At 39.6% G+C, this 14,217-nt stretch overlaps 1 protein-coding gene across 1 annotated transcript in view; it reads right to left on the minus strand.

The window, feature by feature from the left end:
* The window catches only part of galnt9 (polypeptide N-acetylgalactosaminyltransferase 9), a 79,513-nt gene that overhangs the window by 44,599 nt on the left and 20,697 nt on the right, over positions 1 to 14,217 (minus strand). Inside the window, exon 3 of the mRNA XM_010733241.3 lies at positions 12,584 to 12,750. Coding sequence (XP_010731543.1) covers positions 12,584 to 12,750 — 167 coding nt within the window. The remainder of the gene's footprint in view (positions 1 to 12,583; positions 12,751 to 14,217) is intronic.

Raw genomic sequence — 14,217 nt, forward strand, 5'->3', positions numbered from 1 at the left:
GGAAGAGAGATGACAATCTTCATTGTCGTTTGCTCCACCATGCTATTTCTTGTAGCAGTTCATACTGACTCCAGAAGCTCTTTTGTTTATTAACTTTCATGGTTGACTGTACAGGACAGCCAGTACCTTGTTGAGCTTAACATCAGGCTGAGCAAACATTTCGCTGGATTAAACAAACAGTATGGTACGTAACAAACCGGATACATTGCCAAAAGTGACTCTATCTGAATGAAGGCGCAGCACGAATGTAGTCATACAGTAGATAATAAATGCACACACATGCACACACGCACAAGATCTCTAAGCGTCTGAAAGAAGCCTGTCATCCCCTCTTTTTCTTATCCTTACTTATTACGTAATAATCTCAATTTATATCCGCTTGACTTAACCTGAGAGAATCTGTCCTTCCTTTGTCCAGTACTGACATAAATCCCTGCAGCTCCCCACTTTCAGATTACATTTTTTATTTAAATATCCAGATAATGGATCTCAAATTGTTAATGATTGTGAAGCAGAAAACAATCAGATAATAGAATCTAACTCAGTTAAGAATTATGCCCCAAGAGCAACGGGCCTTCATTGTCTAAAATAAGATCTCCTTTAATTTTGCATTGGACCTAACACAGGGAACACTGGGCTTCACAGGCAGGGAAATAATAGTAAGTCAATTTAGGTTAGATTTCTGGTGTAACATTTAAATTTCTAGTGTTTAGAATAACCTTTACAAATCTCACTTTATAAAATTGTGATTTAGTGGCTTGAGTGAAGTCTGGTTCATTTATATCTGTCAACAAAAAAATGGATTGTTAAAACTCAGCTTCAAGGTTGTTTTCTCCAATGAACTCTGACAGCGTTGATCATGATCATTTTTGACTAAACCGGCTGCAATATCTTCTTTGTTACATTTTGAGATAGACTTTATTGTCCCTGTGTGCACATTCATACAGTATTCTAATGCACATACTGATTTTAAGCTTACTTGATTGTGATTTAAGCTGAATGCCTGCAGTATCTAACTCAAGTTAGCTTTGTTATTAGTTTACTGAAAAGACCGTATCTACAACAATTAGTTCTTGGAATCTTCTGGCTTTATTTTCAAGTAAAGTACTGGTACTGTAGTTTGGCAGTACATTGTTGAATAGTTAGCAAGTAAAACTCTGTCTTGACCATACATGCTATGATATTTTGAGGTTTCAAACAACAGTTTTATTTCTACTTTACTTTGTATTTTCTGCATTAATCATTCCTGCATGAATAAAGAATTAATTAAAAAAAAAACTAACTACCTCTAAATTTACTCTAAGTTACATGTGTGCCCGTAGAGTTTAGTTTGGTGGCAAGGTGCAAAAATTCCACCAAAGAATGAATTCAGCAAGTTATTTCTTGTGTTTTATGTTAAGCAAAAAAAAAAAAAAAAAAGAATCACCTCACTAACCTTTTAGTGAAAATTACTAGAAATGATCCATGTGCATTGCTGTGCCTGCTTATTAATCCTTTGATAGTTGTATTCTTCTTTTACACATTTATATCCACATATAAGTGTGTATAAGTAACAGTTCAATGTATTAAGAACATTCATTATTTATTCTTTCTAAAATCCAATTCTTTCATTTCTGTACTTCTACTAGTGTATTCATAGAATCTTGATGATTAGTGTTATCACTATAATGCCTATTCCAACACAATAGACTGGGGGTTTAATATGTGGGCTGAAAAACATTCTCTTTCATTAGCGTAATTTACAGTATATTCCCTGGTTTATTGTACTAATATGGTTTATGAGATATGTGACCATAATTTACACCATATTTTGCTAAAATAGAAAACAACAGCTGTTAAGTAAACAATGACACTGTGAGGGAGTTCATTCTACACGAGTGCCGAGAATGGCTCATACTGAGAGAGTAATTGAAGGTGTGTTTTTACTCAAAAAGAGTCAATAATTACTGTGTTAAACTCTTCAATAAGATAAATAGATGAAAGCGATCATTTGTTTGCTGTATGATATGATGCATGTGCATATGATGTGTGTGTGTGTGTGTGTTTTTGAAAGAATTTGAGCCTGCAGTACCGCTAGCCATTTTTTAAGCACATTAAATCTCTTTGAGGCTGTCACCAGTCCTTCTGCCCGGCTGTTTTTAACAGAGCAGCATTGGCTGTTCATGCAGAGCACATATTCATATTGGTACGTCTCCTGCCTTCTACAAAAAAAATGCAGAATCTTAGAAAGTAAAAGGTATCCACGCAAATTTCAATTCATTATGGCATCGGGGCTTTTTGAAGTAGATGTTGGATGCAGAAGCATGAACTGGAAAAGGTTCTTACGATGCAATGTTAGATTCCGCACTACTTCTAATGCATTGCTCAGGACAGCGTAGGTGATAGAAATGTAAAGGTGGCATACATCTTTGTCTTTTCTGCAGTTTTGGATTTCTGCAGCCTGTGCTCTGTGAAGCACTCAGGATGGCTCGAGCTTTCTTTGTTGTCTCTGACATATAAACACTGAACCACTGCCAGACACAGTGAGTAAAGGAATTATTTACTTTTACTAAAAAAATATTTCCTGAGCCCTCAAGAACTCTAAAATGTATGTACCCATTGAATTTAATATATGCTATTGCACCTGCACAGCATGACAAGGAGATAGAACTCCACATATTAAAAGAAGTGATTCAATACTGGTGTGGCATATATACATTTCATAATTACTGAGGCAGGGTTAGTTTTATCTGTTTCTTACTTTTATGAATTCCACAAGTTTTCTTAGAAAACTCACCAGGTCATACTGTATACAGCGGGCATTCAACATTCATCAAGTGTTGCTTTCTGAAGCATGTATTTCATTTAGCCGCCCTGCAATGACATCTTATCTCCAGCACACACTCAGCAGGGAGCGGCTGCTACACTTCTAATTAATCGTTAATAACCTGAGATTGCAACTGCGCAGGGGCTTCAAAACCAAATAAATATCACATTTCCCTACGCTTTCCCTCTGCAGCTGGATAGTTCAAGTATGGCATACAGCAGGTCCTGATCACAACATGCTCCCATTTCCTGCCATTAATCCTGTTTATTTCCAGAGCATGCAGATGGAAGCTGGTCCTGTTTGGAGCAGAATGGACAACAACCTTGTCTCAGAGATGGATGGATATAAAGAGTCAGAGGGGAGGATTGTGAAAATTTAGCTGATGCATACTACATTAATGATAGGCAACTTTCATATCCTCATATTAAAGCAGAGTAAAGCCGTGGAAAATCAGATTCCATCACTCCTCTGGTGGAAACTGCTCGCTTCTTAACTCCTCATAAACTAACATGCTGTGAGGATTGGGGAAACAGCTGTCAAGTGCGCTATTCAGTGTGATACAATTGCTTGCTTTAACAGTAATGTGAACCAGCAATATATTTCAGCTACGAATGTACAGCACGCCCGGAGTGGGGGATGGGCGGGGGTTGGTGGGGGATGGGGTGGGAGGGGGGCGCCGTGCCAATGAATCACAGCACTGCCGCTGAGAGCTGGCAGCATTGTCTCTGGCTCAGTATGCACAGGCAGTGTGTACAAGGCATTGAGGGAGACTCACCAAAAACATCTACAGCAAACCATTCATCTCACTTATCACTGTGTGCAATGGTGAATAATCATATTATGATAAATAGGGGGCTTCTTCCATTGTAACAAATAGATACTGTAGATACCCAAAGTGACTCCTCTGAATGAAGAAGCAGCACAGAATGTAGTCATACAGTAGATAATAAACGCAACACATGCACACACGCACGAGATAGATATCTAAGCATCTGAAAGAAGCCCGTCATCCTCTCTTTTCTATATCTCATTACCCAGCGTCTACTGGCGGAAAAAACACACTGACTGTGCTCTACTTTTCATTGACTCCTGTAAATAAATCCTCACCACAAAACTCTGAAGCAGCATAACAAAAAAGTGAAGCAGCCGCTTATCAAAGGAAGATGGAGGAGGGTATGTGGGCGAGGATGTGTGGGGGAAGAAACAAAGATGTGTGGTGTGTGGAATTCACCAATGGCAGCAGTGTGAACTAACTCAAAGGTAATTTGCTGAAACAGCCTGAGCAGGAGCCGGTGGGGTGCGGGGATTGAGTGGGATAGCACAAGAAACTGACAGGAAGGAAACCTATACGGAGGTGAACGGGTTACGTGGGGCATGAAAGGCACGTCTATTTCTGAGCAAAGAACAGATGGGGAAACAGATGAGGGAACCACCCGGGTATCAATTATCATCAGTAATGCACCCAGGCAATGATGCAACTTTCTCCCTGAGTGCTGCTGCTGTTGGGCAGCTCGTCTTGCACAGCCTCCGGGCCTGAAGTTCCCATTCATGCTACAAAACATGTGCTGACAGCCAATAATGAAGGTATATTATATCACTGCTTTACAGAGTCTCAAGGTCAGTGTGCCTGATAGTACAGTAACTGGCTGGTAGACACGTATGCTTTATTTTTTTTTTTAGAAGCGGGGTCATGCTCAGCCTGACCTTTAGTGTTTTCAGTGCATTTAAAACCTTCTTTAGTACATCAAATGAACATAATCTTGCTTTTGACTGGCATGTAGGTAACATGTAGTGATATGTAACATGGTAGTATTTGACAGGGGCGTATAGCAATACTGTTATCTTTTCACATTATTTGACAGAAGTCTGTCATCATGTTGTATTTCTCCTGCAGTGAGAGGCCCCCACCAGAAGTTATTAGAAATCATCCAGACTGCTTTGTTTCTCTGAGATATTGTTTTCTTCTGCCAGTCATCCCACCTCATACATATATGTGTATATTCATCTGCTAATTAAAATACATAATAACGTAAATGAATCAAGTAATTAATCGTGATGAAAAGTGCTGAAAGAAAATCAGATTCTTGAAGTAAACTGTTCCTCCATGTTTGTGCCTGTTTGTTTATTCACTGTGAAAGCTCATCCTGCTGGCCACTAGCAGCTCCTGTTCACACTGTGCAGACAACAACCAGCTGGATTACTTGTATACTGTAGAAAAAGTTTTATGACTGTGATCCAAGAAATGAAGTTGCAGCAGTGTTGTTTCAACCTGACTGTGCGAGGGGCGGGGTGAGAAATATATTTGTTTGTGTCCCTAGTATATAAGTTAGCCAAAAGGTCTGAACTGCATCCAGGGACACTGCCAACATTTTAAAACTGAAACATTTCTTTCCTCCATCCTCCACTTCTTTCTTCCTCCCTCTCTGCCTCCCAGGGACAAAAAGCTACACTTCATCTTCAAAACATGACAGCATGACAGGCTTAAATAGGTGCCCATTACATCTATTTGAGCGACTTGTTTGCTGGTAAACTTAAGCAGCAGGCCGACACTGGAATGAGACCCCCACAAAATTTCATATCACAAAACAGGCCGGAGCCTGCAGGTAAAATAATGTTGAATACTCAACATTTGAGTTTTCTCTTTAAATACATTCACTCTCACAATTCATTGTGTTTGTCTCTCTCTCTGTGTGTATTTGTTGGCACGGTTTATGTCTTTTGATTCCACTTAAAGCCCATTACTCACAATTTACAAGGAAGTGCAAGAAAGAAAAAGCTTATTAATGGTAAACCCTGACTAATAATAAGGGTCACTAAAAAGTGCTGTCTCAGTCAGAAATCGGCCTGGCACCATATCAAAATGCTAAGAGGAGACTTAACTGCATATTTCAACGATATAATAGTACATGACATCCTTCTGTACTGAAAACATAAAAAGCAAACCACAAAGGCAAAGGTGAGAAAGGACAGAAAACAGCTTAGACCTTGTCGTGTTAAACATGACCCTTTCTTACCAGCCAGTGTTGAACTCAACATGGGCATCAAAGAAGCCGACGACAGGAGCCGTTGCTGCATTCCAGCCGTGTATTCTGGCTCTGATCAGGCCCTCCCGCTTGCTGTTCCTCACAATTTTCACCAGGCCCGGGTAGCGTTTGTTCACGTACTGATCCAAGTGAATTTCAGCTCCACTGAAAGAGGGCAGAATAGAGAGAATCTCCATTTAATTAACATCCAAATGACCACGTGAGAACATTAACATGACAGCTGTTGCAAATGATATGTGTAACCCCATGCTAATATTAAGTTTTGGTCTAATTTAACATGTGTCAGCCAAGTTATTTAAAAAAAAAATATATAGATTATAGATGCACTCCTCCTCACAGGTGTCTTTAAATAAAGTCTACAACATTGAACACAAAGAAAAGAAGAAGAAGAAATAGAAAATGAGGCATTGTTGTTTAACCAATAGCCTGCCAATCGTTTAGAGAGATTTATTGACTATCAACACCTAATCACTTTAATATTAGCTCTGCACGCATCACTCCAGCAGTCCTCACAGTGCAGCTGCAGGGTTTTTACACAACTCTGAAAACCAAACCAGGTCATTTCTGAAGGTACCAGTTCCAGTGGCTAACGTTAGCAAGCCAACATATTGGAGTTATACGTCTCCTCCTTCTGGTAGGATCACCACACCAAACGGAGATATCACCTACCCCAAGTTCCATCCTCTGGGTCAAGTTAACGGTGGTTACTGAACAGCTTATGCATATTACACATAGGTGGATGTTATGACATGGTTTGTCTGTGTGTGTGTGTTGTATATATATATATATATATACATATATTCTATGGCCACTCTAGACCCCAAAGCCAATTTGTTGTTTTATAAAACAGAGAACAGGTATTTTTATATACAGTGGTTTTGATGTTTGGTAGTTTGGATGCTTGGCTGGCTCAGTGGTTATTAAAATATGAAATACAATTAAATAAAGTAAAGCAGCATCTTTTCAATTAACCTGAGACAAATCTTAGGATACAGGTTGCTGTACAGTGTGACTATCTAATGCATTCCTGTGCTGACCTCTTTACTCCAGCTGGATTATAACATCTCTCCTGCTCTGCTCTCACAGACGAGGCTGGCTGTCATCCCTCCAAACAAAGTTTGCTGGGTAAACAGCCAGTTGCACAAATTGCTGTCTGTGTTTCGTCGGAGGATAGATGGCTGTTTGAGCTTCTCCTCTGGGTTACTGCTGAGCGTTCCACTTTCAGAGGGAGAGATTAATAAGGACGCTTGTGGCACACTGGCTCTGAGCATCATCCATACCTAGCTTCTGCTCGCAACATAAATCAGCCGGTGAAAGTAAAAAAATAAAAAATAAAATGGCAGTCTAATCCTCTGCCTGTGTGACTGAGGAGACGCAGTGAGTGGAGGAGCTGTCAGGAGTCTTTTTCTAGCTGAAGGTCTTGAACATGCTGCATAGCGGTGGCCGCTGCAGGGAGAGACAGTGAATTTGGAAGCAGTGACCCTTGAAGCAAACGGGCGTGAGCATTTGACACCAAATTAAAGCAACCACTGAGTCATGGGAGCTTGATAGCTGTCTTTCTCTGCCTGTGGATGTGTTGTTTTCTATTTCAGTGGTGCCCTTATGTTTAACATGAACAAATGGGCAACTGGGTGGCTCAGTGGTTAGTATTGTGACTGCGAGTAGGTAGGAGATTTGAAACTCCCAGCCAGCTGGTTACAGCATTTCTGTGTGGAAAGAGGAAAGATTAGATATGAAGATATGACAATTTATTCACTGTTCTTTTTCTTCTTTTGTCTCCCACTAATCATCTCATGGCCATTAGAATTATCTTGTGACCCTTTGCAGAAGGCTTAACCCGTACATTGGGACAGGGGCGGACTGGGACAAAAAATCGGCACTGGCGTTTTGGACCAGACCAGCCCACAACCAGCCAAACCCCCCAACATTACCACTTACCACTTGTGCAGTGTTTCATCAGTAACAAGAATCTAATAATGTATCATGGTACTTCAAGTTAAGTTTGACTGAATACTTTTTACTTATTACTGTCTATAAAGTGACGATTTTAGAACTGAGATTTTGGTTTGATCCATATAACCTCTGCTGTTGGTGACCTCTTCCACCCACAAAAAGTTACAAATCCAAAGAAAAGCAAAAATAGAACAAATACCCCAAAAGATGAAATCACAAATGGTCTCTTAAGTGGCAGTTAGAGCTCCAACCAGAGAGAGCTGGACTTGTCAAAGTCAGGCCTCTCTTCTTTCATTTCTTTGTTGTCCTTTGATATAAAGCATCTCAAGAGTGGTGGGTACAAACGTTTAGTCATAATTTTATAATGAGATTCAACTTCACTGTATTCCCGTTTGGACCAGCCACCGTTAGAAGCTGCACTGTGCCTCTTTGTGGGTCCTTTACAGTTTGGTTCTGTATGCACTCTTGAAGGTTTTAAACCTGTGCAATTGGTCTCCTTCATCACCAGCCTACCCTGCAGCTACAATATGATAAAAGCTATTAGAGTGTAATAATTACTAGGCTTTGCTGGGAAGGAGAAAAGTTATGGACCTCCCTCTGATCCTAGCAAATAAAACATTGGACTGCATCCATGGGAGGAGAGTTATGGGGCAGGGAATACATTTTAAAGGACTGGCAGTGCAACATTGCAGAGGATAAATAACTATCCATCATACAATGAATTCAAAATTAATGTATAGTTGACTGTGCACCATTAATTCCTTTAGCGACATGAGAGAAAATATAAACCACAGTATTAAAGATAAATGGTAGAGCGGTATTGAACATGCTTTTGATTATTTTAATTTTGGTAAAGTGATCCAGTTGGGTCAGCCTCAACAAACATCATCTGTGTTTTGTTGTGTATTTACAAAGCTCTGGTAGAGTACAATGATCACAGAGAGTCATTATTCAGAGAAACAGATTTACTTCTGTTCCACAAACCACGCACCACATTCCTCTAATGGTGGATTTATGGACTTGTCTCAGAGACCGATACAGACAGGGCTGTAATTGATTGCTTTGATCGATCACAAGCAGGCGAGTGAAGTTACCTAACAGGTAAACTGGCTCACCACAAGTAATGTGATGTTCATTAAATATTAAGTAAAAATACATAAATTGTAGCCAAAAGTAAAATAATACTCCCCATCCTGGAGGAACAGTTTATCATGAATAACATCCAATTCAACATTTTGCAGTCCGCGCAGCAGTAATATGGAGGTCATCCACCTCTCAAACATTTACTGGAAAGCGAATGGTAAATGAGTTCATGTTTTTGCGCACCTCCACACTTAACCTAGACCTACCTACTACTTCATTTCAAATTCTGCACAGGCAACATTATTTTTTTGCTTGATTTTTTTCTGAATCACTGACGGTTAAATTATGAAAACAACTATCTGGAATACACTCTTTAACCCCTCTTCATTTTTTTTATATATTAATTTTAATTCTGGGTAGTTTCTTTAACGCACAAGGTTGTAAACACACTGTACGCTGTTTTGTGACTGCAAGGACTTGATGCTGGATGTGAGATTTCAAAGAGCGATGTGTGACTGTCTTAACACCTCGTCAGAGAACTCTGAAAACAGCTAAATTGAACAAAATGAAGAATTCAAGTAGATCATTGTATAATAAATTAAACCTGTGTTTATTTCAAAATGAGTTTTTGCAAGTGTCACGATATGTCAAACTAATTTCCTGTAGTATATTAATGAGCAAATCCTCCACTCAGGAGCTTTAATTAGATTTAATGTACGCAATGCTTAAAGTAATTCAGCTCCACTTGAAATTAATATTACAAGCTGTACTCAGTTGGTCCTCAGTTTATATCCTGTTTTCATTATATGAATCATTAAGTTATCAATTTGGTGGTGGTATTTGCTGGGGTTGAATCCTGTAGGGCTCATTAAGCCTTTCCTTGCTGCTAATATTGCGAACAACAATGAATTGGAGTCATCCTGCCCGACACACACACACACACACACACACACACACACACACACACACAACCAAAGCTCATCAGTGAGAATGGGAATTTAGTTCAGACTGCTGAAACCAGCGCTGCGAATAAACCTCTCAGCCACCAATAAATGTCACTGGCTGTCCCAGCAAAGGAAACGTGTCGCAACGACAAGGCAAACATGCTTCCTGGGCGTGATTTATTATGCCAGGAGTGAGTGTGGTTGTACCTCCACTCATCTCACTGAGTCCTGTTTAAATGAGACGGGACAGACAGAGCCATCCACAAAAGGTCAAGCAGTCCAGTCTGCATGTTAATTGTCTGATGTTACAGCAGAGCAGCTCCCGAGGAACAGCTCACACATCTGCACAAATTATCATCACTGATGGTAAACATACAGTGAGAGCCACTGACAGATGTGTTGGTTCGTAGGAAGTGACCTGGGTTTGACCTTATATTAAACAACCACATGGCCAGTGGAAATTGAAACATCAAAACCTTGTATATGTGCATTATGATGTCAGTGAAGAGCAAACGGCAGACTTAAACACCAGTCTACTGAAGAAGCATTGTAATATTTTGGCTTTTTCTTTCAATCTCTGTTGTTTAGTTTCAGTTTGTCACTTCTGACACTCCTAGGTGGAGACAACTTCATTCTAACAGTTCTGATTAGTTTCAAACAAAATGGGTTAATCTCCAGGGTCTAATTAGTGGGAGTGGGATACTAATTTTGTGACTTAAATATTAGCATATGACAGTAATTTTTTGAAGGCGGTTGTATATTATATATTTAATTCCCCTCCATTGTTTTTTGTTAACTGTTCAGTTGTGCCTATCTGTTTTTGTTTTGATTTTCTTTTCTTTTTTTTTGATGATGATGATTTTTTTTGGCCACTTGGAGGCAGTACAACATCACTAATTTACTATCAGCTCATGAAGTCGATATAGTGAACATATTAGTGATTCCTATTTATAAATCCAGCAGACATGGAGCAACATTAGCACTGAGCACTTGGAGCATTGTTTCAGGTGAACGTGAGCTGAAATATACCTGAATTATCATGTATATTATCACAACACATGCACGTTTGTTGTGTCAATAAATCATCAATAAATCATAAGTCATGTGTAGCTCCACCCAGATAACCTTGTGCTTACCAAGATTTTAGAGAATTAAAAAAGAGATCACTGAGTGCTGTGGGAAACCTATGACAGAGCTTACTATCAAGACAACATTCCTATCAAGCTGAGCCCTCGAGGAGGTTGCTGGCAATAACCAAACCTACGTCCAGCACACAGATTACTGTTGCTGATTGTAGAGATTTTTGTCTTTCTTTTATCTTCATATGTATTATAATCTGTTAAAAGGTTTCTTGAAAAACTCCTCAGTGATGTAAAAGTAGAGATTGTGTGAAACTAGGCCAGGTCCGGCGATGAAAGCTTGTGCCATTTGGTCTAGACTCTACACGTAACATTTCCATAGCAGTAATGGTGTACTTAAAAAGCTCCAACCCCAGCAAGTATTACAACTGTTCCAGTTAAGGAGCGGGGTGTCGTTAACTAAAGTGTTCTCACAAAGTATGTTCAAGTCAGGCCACAAAGGGCGTGCTACCTGTTCTATAAAAAAACAGCAAGCCTTGCATTAATGACATTTTCTTGGAGGGTAAATTTAATAAAATTTAAAACTGTCAAAAAATATCGATGTCTCTTTAATAAAATAGGATTGTCGTGTTTCAGGAAAACCTCAGTAATGGTCAAAATGTGTGGAGCTGACTGACATAATGACATAGTCAGAGCCACCTCTCATTATGTCAGTCGGCTTCCATTTTTGTCTGGTCACTGGCTTTTAACAGCCTCCTGTTTAATGGTAGGCAGTTAGAAGCTCAGTGGGGAGCGGAGATGTGCCAGTGGTGACTCCTGCTCTGCCGTCTTTCAGTATGTTATTCATGCGCCCTTTTCCTCTGCCAGCCTGAGGGAGGCAGGCCTGTTACTCTGTGCCAAGTGAAGGTGGGCCAAGTGTCGTCTGGAATCTAGTTCATTGTCCCTCCTTTTTCCAAACGGGAAAGCTTTTGGGATGTGTAGTCAAGCATCGTCAGCTGCTGTGGGCGTCACGGTGTGGAGGCAACTGAAGCATTTGTCCAGATTGCCATGGAGACAGTAGTACACAGCAGTTAAGAAAAGGATGAGAAAAATCCCAACCCTTTTCTTTCCTCTTTTTTTTAAGCTATTTTAAATCCTGGTGTTCAAAAGCCTCAGGGGGTCCCTATCCCTTCAACTGTTAGTCACAAAACTAAACAGACACAGAAAACACCAACACACAAGCACATACCAAAATATGCATAAGAACTATAGCGTAAGAAGACTACTCTGGCAGGAGTCCAAAAACATCACACTAATTCATCTGTGTGACGCAGATCAGATGGCATCCTACCAGGGATAACAAAACATGATAAATAGGGTGACTGTCTCAACTGAATAAGCAAACCTACAGCATTAGACAATGACGAACTGTAGGTTATACATGTTTTTGATTTAAAGTCTTTGAGAATACACTTGTGGATGAAAAACATAATGGAAAAAAGAAATGATTAGAAAGATGCCTGATCAAAATTCCACAGTGACTAGCAGGATCTCAGTCAACTGACATCAATTAATCGCAGAGCACACACAACAGGAGGCCAGGGATCAAAGACTGATTACATATTACCAGGAAGTCTTAAAAATCCTATATATATATATATTCTATCCTGTCAGTAAAGCTGTGAAAGATCTTACCACTGTCACTGTTGTCGTCCACCAGGATGATCTCCTTGAGCAAGTGTGCTGGTGTGTGGTTAACCACACTGTGGACGGAGCGCAGGATCACTGACAGCGCCTCGTTCACAAAGATGAAAACCACAGAAATCTGAGGAAGGTCCTCTGGGTACGTCAACTGCTTACACCTGTGAAGATAAATTTGGATTATTATTAAGTGCAACGAGCAGCTAGACCTTGTCATTTGTATATCATGTGATGATAAATAACATATATAGCTTTCTCTTTATGCATTTCATATGTTAGCTGATATAACAGACTAAACACACTGCATGCTGATTTGTTTTATTGAGAGTTAGATTGACATCACTCTCATAGTTGTTTGTTGAGTATAAACATACAGCCACATGAACCTTTAGACTCTACAGTACAGACAAGAAAATAATATCAATATTCTCTTCTGGCTTACACAAGAACTATTTCTTCAAACCCAACATGCCCGATCTGCCTGTTGTATAATGATTAAAGCAATATACTGTATGTAGCAACATTTCTGCATAACATAACATTACATAATATTTAGATTAGAGAAAAAAAACTATACAATGTAATAACACAAGTTTTAGAATAGACAGTGTGTAAAAGACATGTGAAACCTTTTATAGTCCCTGGAAATCACCTCAATGACCTCTGTGTGACCTACAGCAACACTGTTTTCTCAGCAGACATTTTGACTTGACATAGCAGGAGAGTCACTGGTTCAACTAGCAACATTAACAATGGCTCTGTTTATTTAGGTGTGCCACACCTGCAGTAAATGGGATGCAGACATAATGAATGTGATTTGTTACACCTGTTTGAAGCTTCATAGTTTGCCTTCTTTTAGTGTGGAAATAAAACACTCCCAGTTTAGTCGCATGCTGCATGCAGCCTTACTGTACATTTATCTACAGGATATGTATCTTTTTCTTCAGTGCACCAACCCAACAAGGCAAACTGTTCTAGGATATCGTTTGAAGGTCCACATTTATTTGATGGGGAAGCTTCAGCTCCCAGACCTGGATGTTCTGTACTGTACAGTGACTACTGCTCCAGTATAGGTACCATACAGAAAGCATATGCTGTACAAATTGTATATTTGTCAGAGGTCAGGAGAGAAATGTATGTTTTTTCTACCTAACAGGTTCATGACCAACTACCTTTTTGTAGCACCCTCCATACCTCAATATGCTTGCTGGTGCACTTGTATTGAGACCTGAATTCTACTGCATGTAAACACCCTGTCCAGGTTTCCGAACTCAGTCTGCAATCTACGCAGCTGTGCTGATAGCTAGAGTATCCATTTACCAAGACCGCAAGTCTGTAGCTCTGTTAGCCACTGCAAGGATCTGCTAGTATTTTGGGCTATTTGCTCAAGTCAGCATTCTAACATGATGTTGTAATATTTGCAGATTAGCCTAAAACATTCAAAAAGTACGTCTGAGGCTGATGGGAATGTCATTTGTTTTGCAGGTATTTGATTATAAACCAAATTCTGAGACACATTTTGATCTGATGGCAGTGCTAGATTAAATGTCAGAAGGGGAGACAGACCAACGTTCCATTTGGTCACAAAGCTAACGGAGCTAAAAAGAAAAAGGAAATCATAATTGATG

Source organism: Larimichthys crocea, chromosome III, assembly GCF_000972845.2.
Source record: "Larimichthys crocea isolate SSNF chromosome III, L_crocea_2.0, whole genome shotgun sequence".
NCBI classification, from domain to species: Eukaryota; Metazoa; Chordata; class Actinopteri; family Sciaenidae; genus Larimichthys; species Larimichthys crocea.